The 13,941-nt window shown below is 41.8% G+C and overlaps 1 protein-coding gene across 1 annotated transcript in view; it reads left to right on the forward strand.

Annotated features, from left to right (window-relative positions):
• tmem63c (transmembrane protein 63C) overlaps window positions 1-13,941 on the forward strand; it is a 331,403-nt gene that overhangs the window by 307,124 nt on the left and 10,338 nt on the right. The window contains exon 23 of the mRNA XM_060829024.1: window positions 10,061-10,135. Coding sequence (XP_060685007.1) covers window positions 10,061-10,135 — 75 coding nt within the window. The remainder of the gene's footprint in view (window positions 1-10,060; window positions 10,136-13,941) is intronic.

Genomic DNA, 13,941 nt, shown 5'->3' on the forward strand with positions numbered 1-13,941 from the left:
GGGCAGATAGAGTTAATACTTTGCTAGGCACAGGGACATTTAAGCGACTGCTGGACATGCAAATGGATAGCAGTGAGGTGAGGGGTGTGTAGGTTAAGTTGCTGTATTTTACATTAGGATTAAACCTCGGCACAACATTGTGGGCCGAATGGCCTATTCTGTGCTGTATTTTTATATGTTCTATGTAATTGGAAGGTAGTGAAAGGGGTTCCTATGTTCAAGAAGGGCGGCAGGGATAAGCCAGGTAATTGCACACCAGTTAGACTTACATTGGTGTTTGGGAAATTATTGGAAAAATTTCTGAAGGACTGGATTAATCAATACTTGGAAAAGCAGGAATTAATCAGGGATAGTCAGCATGGATTGTTAGTTGGAGATTCTTTCTGACTAATTGAGTTTTTTGAAAAGGTCACTAAATATGAGGATTGTACAGTTGGTGTGATTTACATGGAATTCAGTAAGGCCTTTGACAAGGTCCCACATGGAACACTGGTCCAAAAGGTAGGATCCCATGGGATCTAAGACTGGATCCAAAACTGGCTTCCAAACAGGAGGCAAAGGGTGATGGTGGAGGGTTGTTTTTGTAACTGGAAGCCTGTGACCAGCGGTGCACCACAGAGATGGGTGCTGAGACCCTTACTGTTTGTTACGTACATTCAGGATTTGGATGTGAATGTCGAGGTATAATTAGTAAGCTTGCAGATGAGACAGAAAATCGGTGATGTGGTTGTTAATGAGAAGGATGGTCTCAGGCTGCAGTCTGATATTGAGCAGCTGGTAAACTGGGCAGAGTAACCACAGATGGAATTTAATCCCAATAAGTGTGAGGTGATGCAGTTTGGGAGGTCTGATAAGGGAAGGATATACACAATGAGTGGTAAGACCCTAGAGAGTACTGAGGAACAAACAGACCTTAGTGAACAAGTCCATAGATCCCTGAAGATACTAGCACAGGGAGACAGGGTGATTAATTAGGCATATGGGATGCTAGCCAGGGCATAGAATATAGGAACAAGGAAGTCTTGTTACTTTATAAAACTTTGGTTTGGTCACAGATGGAATACGATGCAGTTCCGGATCCAGAAGATGCGACTGCATTGGAAAGAAGGCACACGAGATTCACCGGGATGTTATCATTCACCGGGATGTTATCATTCACCGGGATGTTATTCACCGGGATGTTATCATTCACCGGGATGTTATCATTCACCGGGATGTTATCATTCACCGGGATGTTATTCACCGGGATGTTATCATTCACCGGGATGTTATTCACCGGGATGTTATCATTCACCGGGATGTTATCATTCACCGGGATGTTATTCACCGGGATGTTATCATTCACCGGGATGTTATTCACCGGGATGTTATTCACCGGGATGTTATTCACCGGGATGTTATCATTCACCGGGATGTTATCATTCGCCGGGATGTTATCATTCACCGGGATGTTATTCACCGGGATGTTATCATTCACCGGGATGTTATCATTCACCGGGATGTTATTCACCGGGATGTTATCATTCACCGGGATGTTATCATTCGCCGGGATGTTATCATTCACCGGGATGTTATCTGGGATGGGAAGTCTCCGATGTGAGGAGCACTGGATAGCATGAGTTTTTTTTCCCTTGGAGCAGAGGGAGCTGAGGGGGAATCTGATTGAGGTATAGAGAGTTCTGAGTGGTATACATACAGTGAGAATCTCATTCCCATGGCAGATGTGTCTAAGAACAGAGATTTAAAGCGAGGAACTAGTTGTTTAGAGGAGATCTGAGAACATTTTTTTCACCCAAGGATGGTAGATATATGGAACGTGCTGACTGAGAGGGTGGTGGTGGCAGGTACTCTGACAGCATTTAAGAGACATCTGAATGAGCACTTAAAATGCTGATGCATAGTTGGCTGTGGACCAAGTGCAGCTAGATGGGATTAGTATAGTTTGGTGTTTATGGCCAGCATATTCATGCAGGGCCGAATGGCCTGTTTCTGTGTTGTATAACACTATGAGTATTTGAAAATGACCACCTACTCAATCTGCAAATATCTTTAATACCCCACATCACTCTGCAAGGGAATGTATGTAAAGGCCACCAAAACAACAAACACATCTGGAATAATGATTCGGAGATGCCGGTGTTGAACTGGGAGTGTACAAAGATAAAAATCACATAACACCAAGTTATAGTCCAACAGGTTTAATTGGAAGCACTAGCTTTCAGAGTGACGCTCCTTCATCAGGTGGTTGTGGAATACACAATTGTAAGAAATAGAATTTATAGCAAAAGTTTACAGTGTGATGTAACTGAAATTATTCATTGAAAAATACCTTGATTGTTTGTTGAGTCTCTCATCTGTTAGAATGACCATGTTAGTTCACTTCTTTCATATGTAAATCACAGAACCTTTTTTTAAAATGTTGCATTCTCAGGTTATCTGGAATATCTGGAATACTGTGTATAATTCTGGACACTGCACCTTCTAAAGGATATATTGAACTTGAAAGTAGTCTAGTGCAGATTTATGAGAATGTTACCGATTGCAACTTTATTTAATAAATTAGTAACGTGTCTTGTTTTACCTTACATTCTTAAAACTCAGAAACAACAATCGTGAAATGGGATTGCAAGAGGAGAAAATGTGATTCCAGAAGCAGGTAGATAGAGAGCCCTTAATACAGCTTAATAATTGACAGCTGTTCCCACATTTACCAGGACAGCCAGACCTCTGCATTGAAATCATTAGATTGCTGGTTTAGCATTCAGGTATCTATTATTGTCTTTGTACCTAACACGCTGTCATCCTCCCTGATTTAGATTCCAATTTCTAATCATTCCATGTGTCTGTTATTCTATATTTAACCTTCCCCAAACTCATCAATTAGATTCTAGCCCATAGCAGCTCATGAGTATATTATTCTGTGTATATAACTCTCTTGAATAATTTCTAAGCTGTAACTCCCTCCCAGGCACCTGTTATTCTATATCTAACCTCTGAAGCCCTTGATCAGATTTCAGTCTCTAGCTCTGTTACTCTAAAATAATCTGCATTAGCCCAGCTAACTGCACCCTTTGGACTTGATCCTCCATCACTCTATCACCCTTAGCTTCATGAACCACCCCAAACACAAATAGTGTGTTTCAATCTCCTTCCTAAAATCTACATAAGGGACTGCCTTGGTAGACCCAATGTTTCAGCCTACTCCTGTCCTAATTAACTGACATCTTCCTTTCCTGATTCTACTTTCCTCATTGTGTTCAGTCTCTGCTCATCTACATCTATGACATTTTTGATACCTTTTATCATTTTAAAAGTTGCCTGTTTCCTTTTCACCGTGAACATCCAATCCCCCTACATTTATTCCTCAGCTATGACAGTCTCAGTGTTGATATCTGTTTCTTTGAATGGGTATCCAGTCAGTCCTATCACCTTCATTTGCAGGACTGAAATTGTTCTCACTCTGAACAGCTTCTCCTTTAACTGTACTCATTTCCTTCAAAGCAAAGATGTAACTTCAGGTTGACCACACCCATATGAGATGGTTGTGCAGTAACTCAAGTCCTTCAACAATGGGAAGCTTCATATGGTACACTTCTGCAGATTCTGCACAAATGCCCTGTATGAAGTGGTTATCAGTTGGAGTTGGGGTTGTTGTTTTGGCATTTGTTGCCAAGCCACTGTGTGCACCCCAGTCTACATGTGGCACCACCATTTTCCTGTGTCTCTTTATTTCTCTGTATTTTTAATTGTGGAGTAAAATGAAAAAAGATTAAGATTGCCGAAGGAGGACTGCAGTTTGTAAAGGTAAGTAACCTGGCAGTCATGGTAAATATTGCACAGCTGCTTCCTCAAGCGACAGGATTAGTATTGAAGTGTAGTTTGTAGATGAGCTCTAGAAGGGAACTGTATTCAAATAGAGCTTTGTAGCTTCAAACAAGTAGCTAATTAGTGTGGATTGGTGACCAATTATTGATGATAAAGCTTTTCTGCCTGCCAACAGCTATATAATTAGCTGCCAGGTAACTGAATACACTGCTTTAGGAGACTTCTTTGTAATAAAAGCTACTTTAAACTTTAACAAAACCAGTTTGTTTTTATGAGTGCAGACCAACCATCCTGTGCTCCTACAAACCAGTAAAAACATCCAGAGAAGAAAAACTGAGAAGCAGCATTCTGAGCAGCACAAGAACCATCTCAGCATGACAGACTGTGTGTGTGTGTGTGTGTGTATATGTGTGCGTGTGTGTGTGTGTATATGTGCGTGAGTGTGTATATGTGTGTGCGTGTGTATATGTGTATGTGTATGTGTGTGCGTGTGTGTGCGTGTGTGTCTGTGTGTGTATATGTGTGTGTGTGCATGTGTGTGTGTATAGGGCAGAATTTATTAGGAGATTCAAGTTTTAATTAGTAGAGTTATATAAATGCCGACCGTTCATAACTGTTTACCTGTAGCTAGACCCTAATTGTAACTTTGTTTAAATACATAAACCTGCTCTATGCTTTCTATCCCAATAGTCTAGTACTATTAACGCTAGACTGTTAATCCAGAGTTCCAGGTATATTCCTGGGAACCTGGGCTCAAATCCCACCATGGTAGATGGTGCAATTTGAATTCAAAATAAATCAGAGATTAAGAATATAATAAAGACTGTGAATCCATTGTTGACTGTCAGGAATACCCCATCTGGCTCATTAATAATATCCTTTAGGAAAGGAAAGATTAGATTAGATTAGATTACTTACAGTGTGGAAACCACCACCTTTACCTGCTCTGGTCGGAACGTGATTCCAAACCCACCCCAATGTGGTTGACTCTGAACTGCCCTCTGGGCACTTAGGGATGGGCAATAAATGCTGGTCCAGCCAGTGATGCTCATATCCCATGAATTAATTTTTAAAATGGCCATGGAATTCTGCATTTAAAAAAAAAGTGACAACTGCAGGGCTTGATTTCCAGTATAATACCCAGAGTGATGAAATCTGTCATCAACTAGTGACCATTGGGTCTGAGAAACTATCTGTGCTTTTCATGTCACCCTTGCAAGTGTCCTTGAAGTGGAGGTTTTGAATCCTACTGATTGTCTGGATGCGTTACTTCACAAGACAGAAGATTGTTGGGGATGCAACCATTGTCCATCTGCTTGAGCCAGTGAAATCACCTCGACTTGATAAATGACAACGTGCTTGAGAGTTTCCTCTTTGAAAGGACTTCCTTTTTCATGATTTTATCCATTAGATGCCTAGAATGAAACAGCAAAGGTGTAAGTTTGTTGATCTTTCTTTTCTTGGTAATAGTACCTCGTCTGTGTTTCATGACTACACAGTAAGGTGCTGAAAACACAGGCTTTTAACCCTGACCTTTCCCTGAACTTCCAGCTCAGTGGTTTTTTCCATGGAACTTTTGAGAGTGTGTCAAAAGTGGGAGCTACTTTCCAGACGGGTGTATTAAGTTCTACATCACAGGGCAGGCTGTCTGTCACTTTGGAACCAAGTGAGAAGATTCTGGTTCCTATTGGGTATTAGTTAGTATGGTAAGGGCTGGAGAGACGACACATTTCTATTACCAGAGGTCTGTTGGATCCTTATAGTCAGGGAGTACAAGGTACAAGCAAAGTAGAGGGAAAACATAGGAGAAAGTGAGGACTGCAGATGATGGGGATCAGAGTTGAAAAGTGCAGTGCTGGAAGCATCCGAGGAGCAGGAAAATCGGCGTTTTGAACATAAGTTCTCTCATCAAGAAGAGCATATGTTTGAAACGTCGACTGTCCTGCTCCTCAGATGCTGCCTGATCGGCTGTGCTTTTCCAGCACCGCACTTTTTGACGAGATTAAAAAAAATCAGGCTCTGAGTCTTTGTAGTTGAATATTTGTGTGACTGATTTAACAGGACATCATTGGCTGAGCTGAGTAATGAAGTGTATTTTTTTGTCTTTGCTGTCAGTCTGACCAGATTGCAAATCTTGTTGCTGACAAAGTTTACCAGCACACTACTTCATTATCTGCAATGAAAGCAAAAAAAACTTGGAGAAAATACTAAACCAAATGACAGCTAAGACAGCTTCTGATTTACTCCATTCTTTTGTCAAACTGTCAGAACTAAAGCCATCAAACTGTACACACACACACACATATATATATATATATACACATATATGCACAGTGCAATATATATATATACACATATATACAAGTGCAGTATATATATATATACACACAGATATACACAGTACAGTATATATATATACATATATACATAGTGCTATATATATACACACAGATATACACAGTGCAGTATATATATACAGATATACACAGTGCAGTATATATATATATATATACAGATATGCACAGTGCAGTATATATGTATATATACCCATATATACACAGTGCAGTATATATATATATATACACACACAGATATACACAGTGCAGTATATATATAGATATACACAGTGCAGTATATATATACACACATATATACACAGTGCAGTATATATATACACAGATATACACAGTGCAGTATATATATACACAGTGCAGTATATATAGTCGTGGGAAGAGCTGATGTGACTGAGGAACTTTGGAGATGGTCAATTTTCTACCAAATCAGCAGGTCAAGCAGTGGTTGATGACTTTGCATGAAAAAACCCATTAATTCTATTTCTGTCCATGAATACTGCCTGACCTGCTGAGTATTCCAGCATTTGTTATTTTGATTTCAAGTTCCACCATCAGTATTTTCCACCAAGAATTTTGCCTTTACCTTGTACAGTCCTCTTCTGCTTAAGATACTGAATGCTTTAGTTGGAATCTGCAGATAGCTATGAGATCGAGCTAATGTTTGCCTTTTATGGGGCATGTATGAAACATTCATTGTTGTTGTTATACTTGGTTCACCTCTCTCACCTCTATTTTTAGCATATTAATCACATTGATCCCGGTTCATGTTCACGATCTGAATTTGAAAACTTTGATTGCTTCCATATTTGCACCTTTATCTCCCTTGCACCAAATCCATCACAGACGTCTTTCTTCCTTTACTTTTTTGTCTCTACTTGTAGGGATAGACTATTAATCAACATTCCCTGTAATTCTCACAACTATCATGTGTGAAAACTTCACAGCTTGCTTTCTGTAAGGACTTAATTCCATTCTCTCATATTTCATCTGTTCTGACTATGCCACTTTCTGTTCTTTTTTTCTCAAATAAATGATCCATACCTTAACCCCACCAGAGTTTAAACATGACCATTCAATTTTATGTGCTATTGCTGTCAGCCATGCCCTTCTCACAAAATGATGACTGGGTTCTCCTTGTCTCCCCTCCCTCTCCATCAGTTTGCAGTGGAGCGATCGATGGTTATGTTCTCTCTTCTTGGACATAGGCAAGCCTGGCAGGAATGTTACCTGCCACTGTTCATCCCAAACCTGGATATTGTCTAATTCCGGCTGCATTTGTATGCGGACTGCTTCAGTGTCTGGGGAGTTGTGAATTATGCTGAACATTATACAATCATCTGCAAACATCCCCATTTCTGACCTTAGGATGGAGGAAAGGTCATTGATGAAGCAGCTGGGCCTCGGACACTATCCTGAGGAACTCTTGCAGAGAGTTGTGATGATTGACTCCCAACAACTACAACATATTCCTTTGTACTACATGTGACTCAACTAAGGGAGAGTTTTTCTCCAATACCCATTGACTTCAATTTTGAAAGGATAACTCAATCAAATGATGCCTACATATCCAGCGTATTTACTTTCACCTCATCTCAGAGTCATAGAGACATACAGCGTGGAAGAAGACACCACTCCAACCAGTCAATGCTGAACATAATCTCAGACTGAACCAGACCCACTTGGTCTGCTCCTGGCCCATATCCCAACATACCTTTCCTATTCACGTACTTATCAAAACCCACATCCACCACATCCTCAGGAAGTTCATTCCACACCCAACCACCCTCTTGTGTAAAATTTTTTTAAAAACTTTTTAAATCTCATGTCTTTTTTAATTCTCTCTCCTTACACCATAAAAATATGTCCCCTAGTCTTGAAGTCCCCCATCCCAGGGAAAAGACACCTACCTGTCTATGCCCCTCATAATTTTATAAACTTTTGTAAGATCACCTTTCACCCTTCTATGCTCCAATTAAAAAAGTCTTAGCCTATCCAGCTTTCCCTTATAACCTTCCATACCTGGCAACATCCTGACAAATCTCTCTCTGCGCTCTCTCCAGCTTAATAATATTCCTACTATAACTGGATGACCAGAACTGGACACAGTACTCCAGAAAAGGCCTCACCCATGTTCTGTACATCCTCAACTCCAATGCCTATACTCAAAGGCCTGAACAATGAAGGCAAGCGTGCGGACAAAGGTTGTCACGAGGTCAGGAGCTGAGTGACCCTATAGCAACTCAAACTGAGTAACAGTCAGCAAGTTACTGTTGAGTAAGTGCTGTTTGACAGCACTGTCGAAGACCCTTTCCAAATGTGTTGAGATGATTGAGAGTTGATTAATGGGGTGTAACTGACCAAATAGAATTAGATTTAGATTAGATTAGATTACTTACAGTGTGGAAACAGGCCATTCGGCCCAACAAGTCCACACCAACCCATTCCCCTACATTTACCCCTTCACCTAACACTACGGGCAATTTAGCATGGCCAATTCACCTGACCCGCACATCTTTGGACTGTGGGAGGAAATCGGAGCACCCGGAGGAAACTCACGCAGACATGGGGAGAATGTGCAAACTCCACACAGACAGTTGCCTGAGGCAGGAATTGAATCCGGGTCTCTGGCGCTGTGAGGCAGCAGGGCTAACCACTGTGCCACCGTGCCGCCCACAAATTGGTCCACATCTTTGTGTGCAGGACAAACCTGGGTAAATTTCCACAACATTGCATAGATGCCGGTGTTGTAGATGTGCTGGAATAGTTTGGCTAGAGGGGTGACAAGTTCTGGACCAAAAGTCTTCAGTACTATTACCGAATGTTGTGGGGCCTTTGCAGTATCCTGTCCCGTTCCTCGATATCATGTGGAGTGAATTGAGTTGATTGAAGACTGGTATCTGTAATGCTACGGACCTTATTAGGAGGTAGCATGGATCATTCATTCTTGGTGGAAGATGGTTATTGAATGCTTTAGCCTTGTCTTTTGCACTCTGTCATCATTGGACATGGGATATATTTGGAGCTTACCTCCTTTGGGTATTGTTTAATTGCCCATACCCATTCACGTCAGGATCTGACAGAGCTGCAGAGATTTGATCTGGTCCATTACTAATTGAATTGCTTAGCTCTGTCTATAGCAAGCTGCTTCCACTCTACAGCATGCAGGCATTACCACTCAGCTTTATATCACACCAAACAAAATGTTTTGTCATTTAATTTCTCCTCTCCTTCACCCTATCATACAGTTTCCCCTCTTCCTGTCTGTCACTTGCTCAAAATCGAGCATGTTGCTAAATTGTTTCGGTCACAGCCTGAAACATTAAGGTTTTCCCTCTCCTGAACGCTATCAGATCATCTGAGTATTTCTTCTGTTTTACGTTTTTGGTTTTATTTCCTTTAGCCCTGATTCTCAACTCATTCTGTCAGTCTTCCTGTACTCATAGGCAGACCTTTGGTGATTCTTGTAATCTCTTCCTCATCTCTCTTGCTGTCAGAACTCTGTGTGGACACTTGTTCTGGGACTCCAGCTTCAATGAAATGCACAGACTCTGCCCTCGTGTTTCCTAGCTGTGTTATGGAATCATAGTCATAGAGTCATAGAGAAGTACAGCACAGAAACATTCTCTTCAGCCCAACTCGTCTGTGCCAACCAGATATCCTAAACTCATCTAGTCCCATTTGCCAGCACTTGGCCAACATCCTTCCAAACCCTTCCTATCTATATTACCATCCAGATGTCTAACCCTTCTACCTGTCTCCTTGTGTCTGGAAGTGCAGCTCACCTGGTCCTAGACTCCTGCTGTTTTCCCATTGCCCTACAATTGTTTCATTCCGATGTTGCGTTGTAAGTTTCATTCTAACCTGTTACTCACTATCCTCAGATGGCGGAGCAGGAGTCTGATGGCGTGTTCACAGATGGAGAAAGAAGCAGTGTGTCATCAACACCAAACTCTAATGTAAGTAATGGTCAGGGAGGGGATGGGGAGGAAATAAAATGCACCTTCAGTGGAACTCAGGTTAATTCTGTGCTCCTCTTAGTATTCCTGTCAGATTCTCTGATGTTTAAAAGATGCAGCAGCCAGGAATAGATGAGCCTGTGTTTGGGATTACACAGTGGAATTCCAAAGAGAAAAGGCTGTCAGTGTTCCACTGCAGGGGTAGCATGTAATCAAGAAGATTAATGAGATGCTGCTGTTTATTATGCGAGAAATTGAACATAAAACTAACGAGGTAATGCTTCCACATTGCAGAGTTTTGGTGAGACCACATCTTGAACATTGTGTGCAGTTTTGTTGTCTTTATTTAAGGGGAAATATATTGGAGGCAGTTACACCCTGAAGGTGGCAACGCAGGTCAGTAGAGTGATCAAGAAGGCATCCGGCATGCTTTCCTTCATCAGACAGGGTGTTGAGTACAAGAGTTGGCAGGTCATGTTACAGCTGTATAAGAATTTGGTTTGGCCACGTTTAGAATACTGTGTACAGTTCTGGTCGCCACATTACCAAAAGGATGTGGATGCTTTGGAGAGGGTGCAGAGGAGGTTTAGGAGGATGTTGCCTGGTATGGAAGGTGCTAGCGATGAAGAGAGGTTGAGTAGATTAGGATTGTTTTCATTAGAAAGCCAGAGGATCTGATTGAGGTTTACAAAATCATGAGAAGCATAGACAGGGTGGACAGCAAGAAGCTTTTTCCTAGACTGGGGGACTCAATTACTAGTGGGTCACGAGTTCAAGGTGAGGGGGAAACATTTAAGGGAGATATGGGCGGAAAGTTCTTCATGCTGAGGGTGGTGGGTGCCTGGAATGCATTGCCAGTGGAAGTGGTAGGACCGGGAACGATAGCATCATTTAAGATGTATCTAGACAGATACATGAACAGGCAGGGAGCAGAGGGATACAGATTCTTAGAAAATAGGCAACAGGTTTAGACAGAGGATCTGGGTCGGCGCAGGCTTGGAGGGCTGAAGGGCCTGTTCCTGTGCTGTAATGTTCTTTATTCAGTTCTGTCAAAGTTTTGATTAGATTAGATTACTTACAGTGTGGAAACAGGCTCTTCGGCCCAACAAGTCCACACCGACCCGCCGAAGCACAACCCACCCATACCCCTACATTTACCCCTTACCTAACACTACGGGCAATTGGTCCCTGGGTTTTATGGGGAAAGGTTTGTTCCACTGGAGTGTAGAAGAGTGAGGGGAGATTGGATTGAAGTGTTTAAACTACTGAATGGTCTTGACAAGGTGGATGTGAGAAAGGAGAGTCCTCCTGTGAGTCAGTCTGAAATAGGGGGCAGTGTTTAAAATGCAGGGGGTAGTGCTTTGAGGACAGAGATGAGGAGAGTGAGTTCTCTGAGAGGGTCATGTGACTTTGGAACTTCCCATCTCAGAAGATGGTGGGGGTAGGGTCACCGAATAGTTTTAAGATAGAAGTTGATAGATTCGTGTTTGGCAGATAATCGAGGGTTATCATGGGACAGGTGGAAACAAACAGCATTAGAAACAAACTGATCAGCCCTGATCTTGTGACATGGTGGAGCAGTATCAAGGGACCATATGATGTGTGCCCTTTTTGAATGTTCATGCATTAGTTCAGCTTGCACCTTTACTTAGTACAGCACACCAAAGAGTGATATTTAATAAATGTTGAACTGATCAGAGACTGGACCAGTGAGAGCTGTATTCACTGGCATTTAGACCATGAGGGGAGATATCAAAGAAACCTATGCAACACCAACAGGACGAGATAGGGTAAATATAGGAAGGGCGTTCCTGGTAACGGGGGTCACAGTCTAAGGGTAAGGGACTGAAGTAAGTAGAAATTGCATCATTATAGAGAATGGTGAGCCTGTGGAATTCTTGCCACAGAAACCAAAGCATTGAATGTTTTCAAGAAAGAGTTATGAAAAGTTCTTAGAAGTAAAGAGGTCAAAGGGTATGGGGATAAAGCAGCAACAGGTTACTGAGGTTGATGATCAGCCATGATCATAATGAATGGTGGAGCAGGCTCGAAGGGCTGAATGGTCTCATCCTGCTCCGATTTTCTCTGTTTCTACAATCCTTGTGAAAGATTGCTCAACATGTGGAATCTTGGTTTGAGGAGCAAGTGGCGGGACGTAAAACCCAGTCAATACGTAGCTAACACCTGCAACCAATCAACAGGATAGGGATTGATCTGTAACCTCAACCAAAGTTTGCTGCAAGTTGGAACTCACTCTTTACCTTCACCACTCCATTGTTGATTTTGCTTTTTAGTGTCTTTGCTGATTGTTGCCTGGAATCTGGAACGATGTTGGCATCCATCATTAAGGAATAAATAATAGCAGGACATTTGGAAAATGCAATAAGGCAGAGTTAATACAATTTTGTAAAAGAGAGATCATACTTGACAGATTTTTTAGCGTTCTTTGAAGAAGTAATTAGCCAGGTGGATAAATAGAAACCAGTAGACGTATTTGTATATTTAGAAGGCCTTCTTTAAGATATGATTATAAGAGGTTCGTGCAAAGCATATGAGCTAATGGTGTTGTGGTGTCATGTAAACGTGGACAGAAGATTGGTTAGTTCATAGGAAGTTGTAGGTCAAGATGAATCGGTCATATTCATGTTGCCAAAATGTAAATAGGGGGTTCCCAAACACTTACAATCTACCAATGATGTGGTTGAAGGCACCAACTTTATTGTAGCTAATAAAGGGTCAGGTGAATTGGCCATGCTAAATTGCCCGTAGTGATAGGTAAGGGGTAAATGTAGGGGTATGGGTGGGTTGCGCTTCGGCGGGTCGGTGTGGACTTGTTGGGCCAAAGGGCCTGTTTCCACACTGTAAGTAATCTAATCTAATTTGCTCAAAATGAAAAGCCAGTTAGGAAAGCAAGAAGAGGATGTAAGGAGCCTACTGTGGGATATGGATGGGTTTGATGAATGAATCCATACTGGGACCTCTGCTGTTTGTGATTGATATAAATGACTTGTTTGAAAATGCAAATGGGTGTGTTAGTAAGTCTGCAGATGATACAACGATCAAGGGAGTTATGGATAGTGTAGAAGGTTGTTAAAGGATACAACGGGATATTGATCAGTTGCAGATATTGGTGGAGAAATGGCAGATGGAGTTTAATCCAGGTAAATGTGAGGTGCTGCATGGCATGCTGCCTTTATTGGTCAAGGAACCAAGTACAAGAGTCAGGATATCATGCTGTAGCTTTATACGACTTTGGTTAGGCCACACTGAGAATATTGTGTTCAATTCTGGTCACCACATTATAGGAAGGATGTGGGGACTTTGGAGAGGGTTCATAAGAGGTCTACCAGGATGTTGCCTGGATTAGAGGGTATGGGACATAAGGAGAGGCTAGAAAAATTAGTTTCCTCTGGAGCAGCAGATGTTGAGGGGACATTTGACGTAGGTGGTCACATTATGAGATGCATAGTAGGGATGATAGTTAGAATTCTTTTTCCCAGAGTTGACAAGTCTAATGCGAGGGGCCATGCATTGAAGGTGATGGGGAAAGTTCAAAGGAAATCTGAATGGCAGGTTTTTTTACACAGTGTGGTAGGAGTCTGGAACACACTGCCAGGGGTTGTGGTGGATATGGGATTCGATAAGGGCATTTTCGATAAGCACATGAATATGCAAAGCCAGAAGTCACATGACACTAATTTGACTCCTAATAGTCCTAGAGAAGTAGAGGATAATATTGCGAGGATGATTCAGGAAAAGAGTGAAGGTAGCAGGGTGGTTGTTATGGGGGACTTTAACTTCCCAGA

This window comes from Hemiscyllium ocellatum, chromosome 8 (assembly GCF_020745735.1).
Source record: "Hemiscyllium ocellatum isolate sHemOce1 chromosome 8, sHemOce1.pat.X.cur, whole genome shotgun sequence".
In the NCBI taxonomy this organism is placed as follows: Eukaryota; Metazoa; Chordata; class Chondrichthyes; order Orectolobiformes; family Hemiscylliidae; genus Hemiscyllium; species Hemiscyllium ocellatum.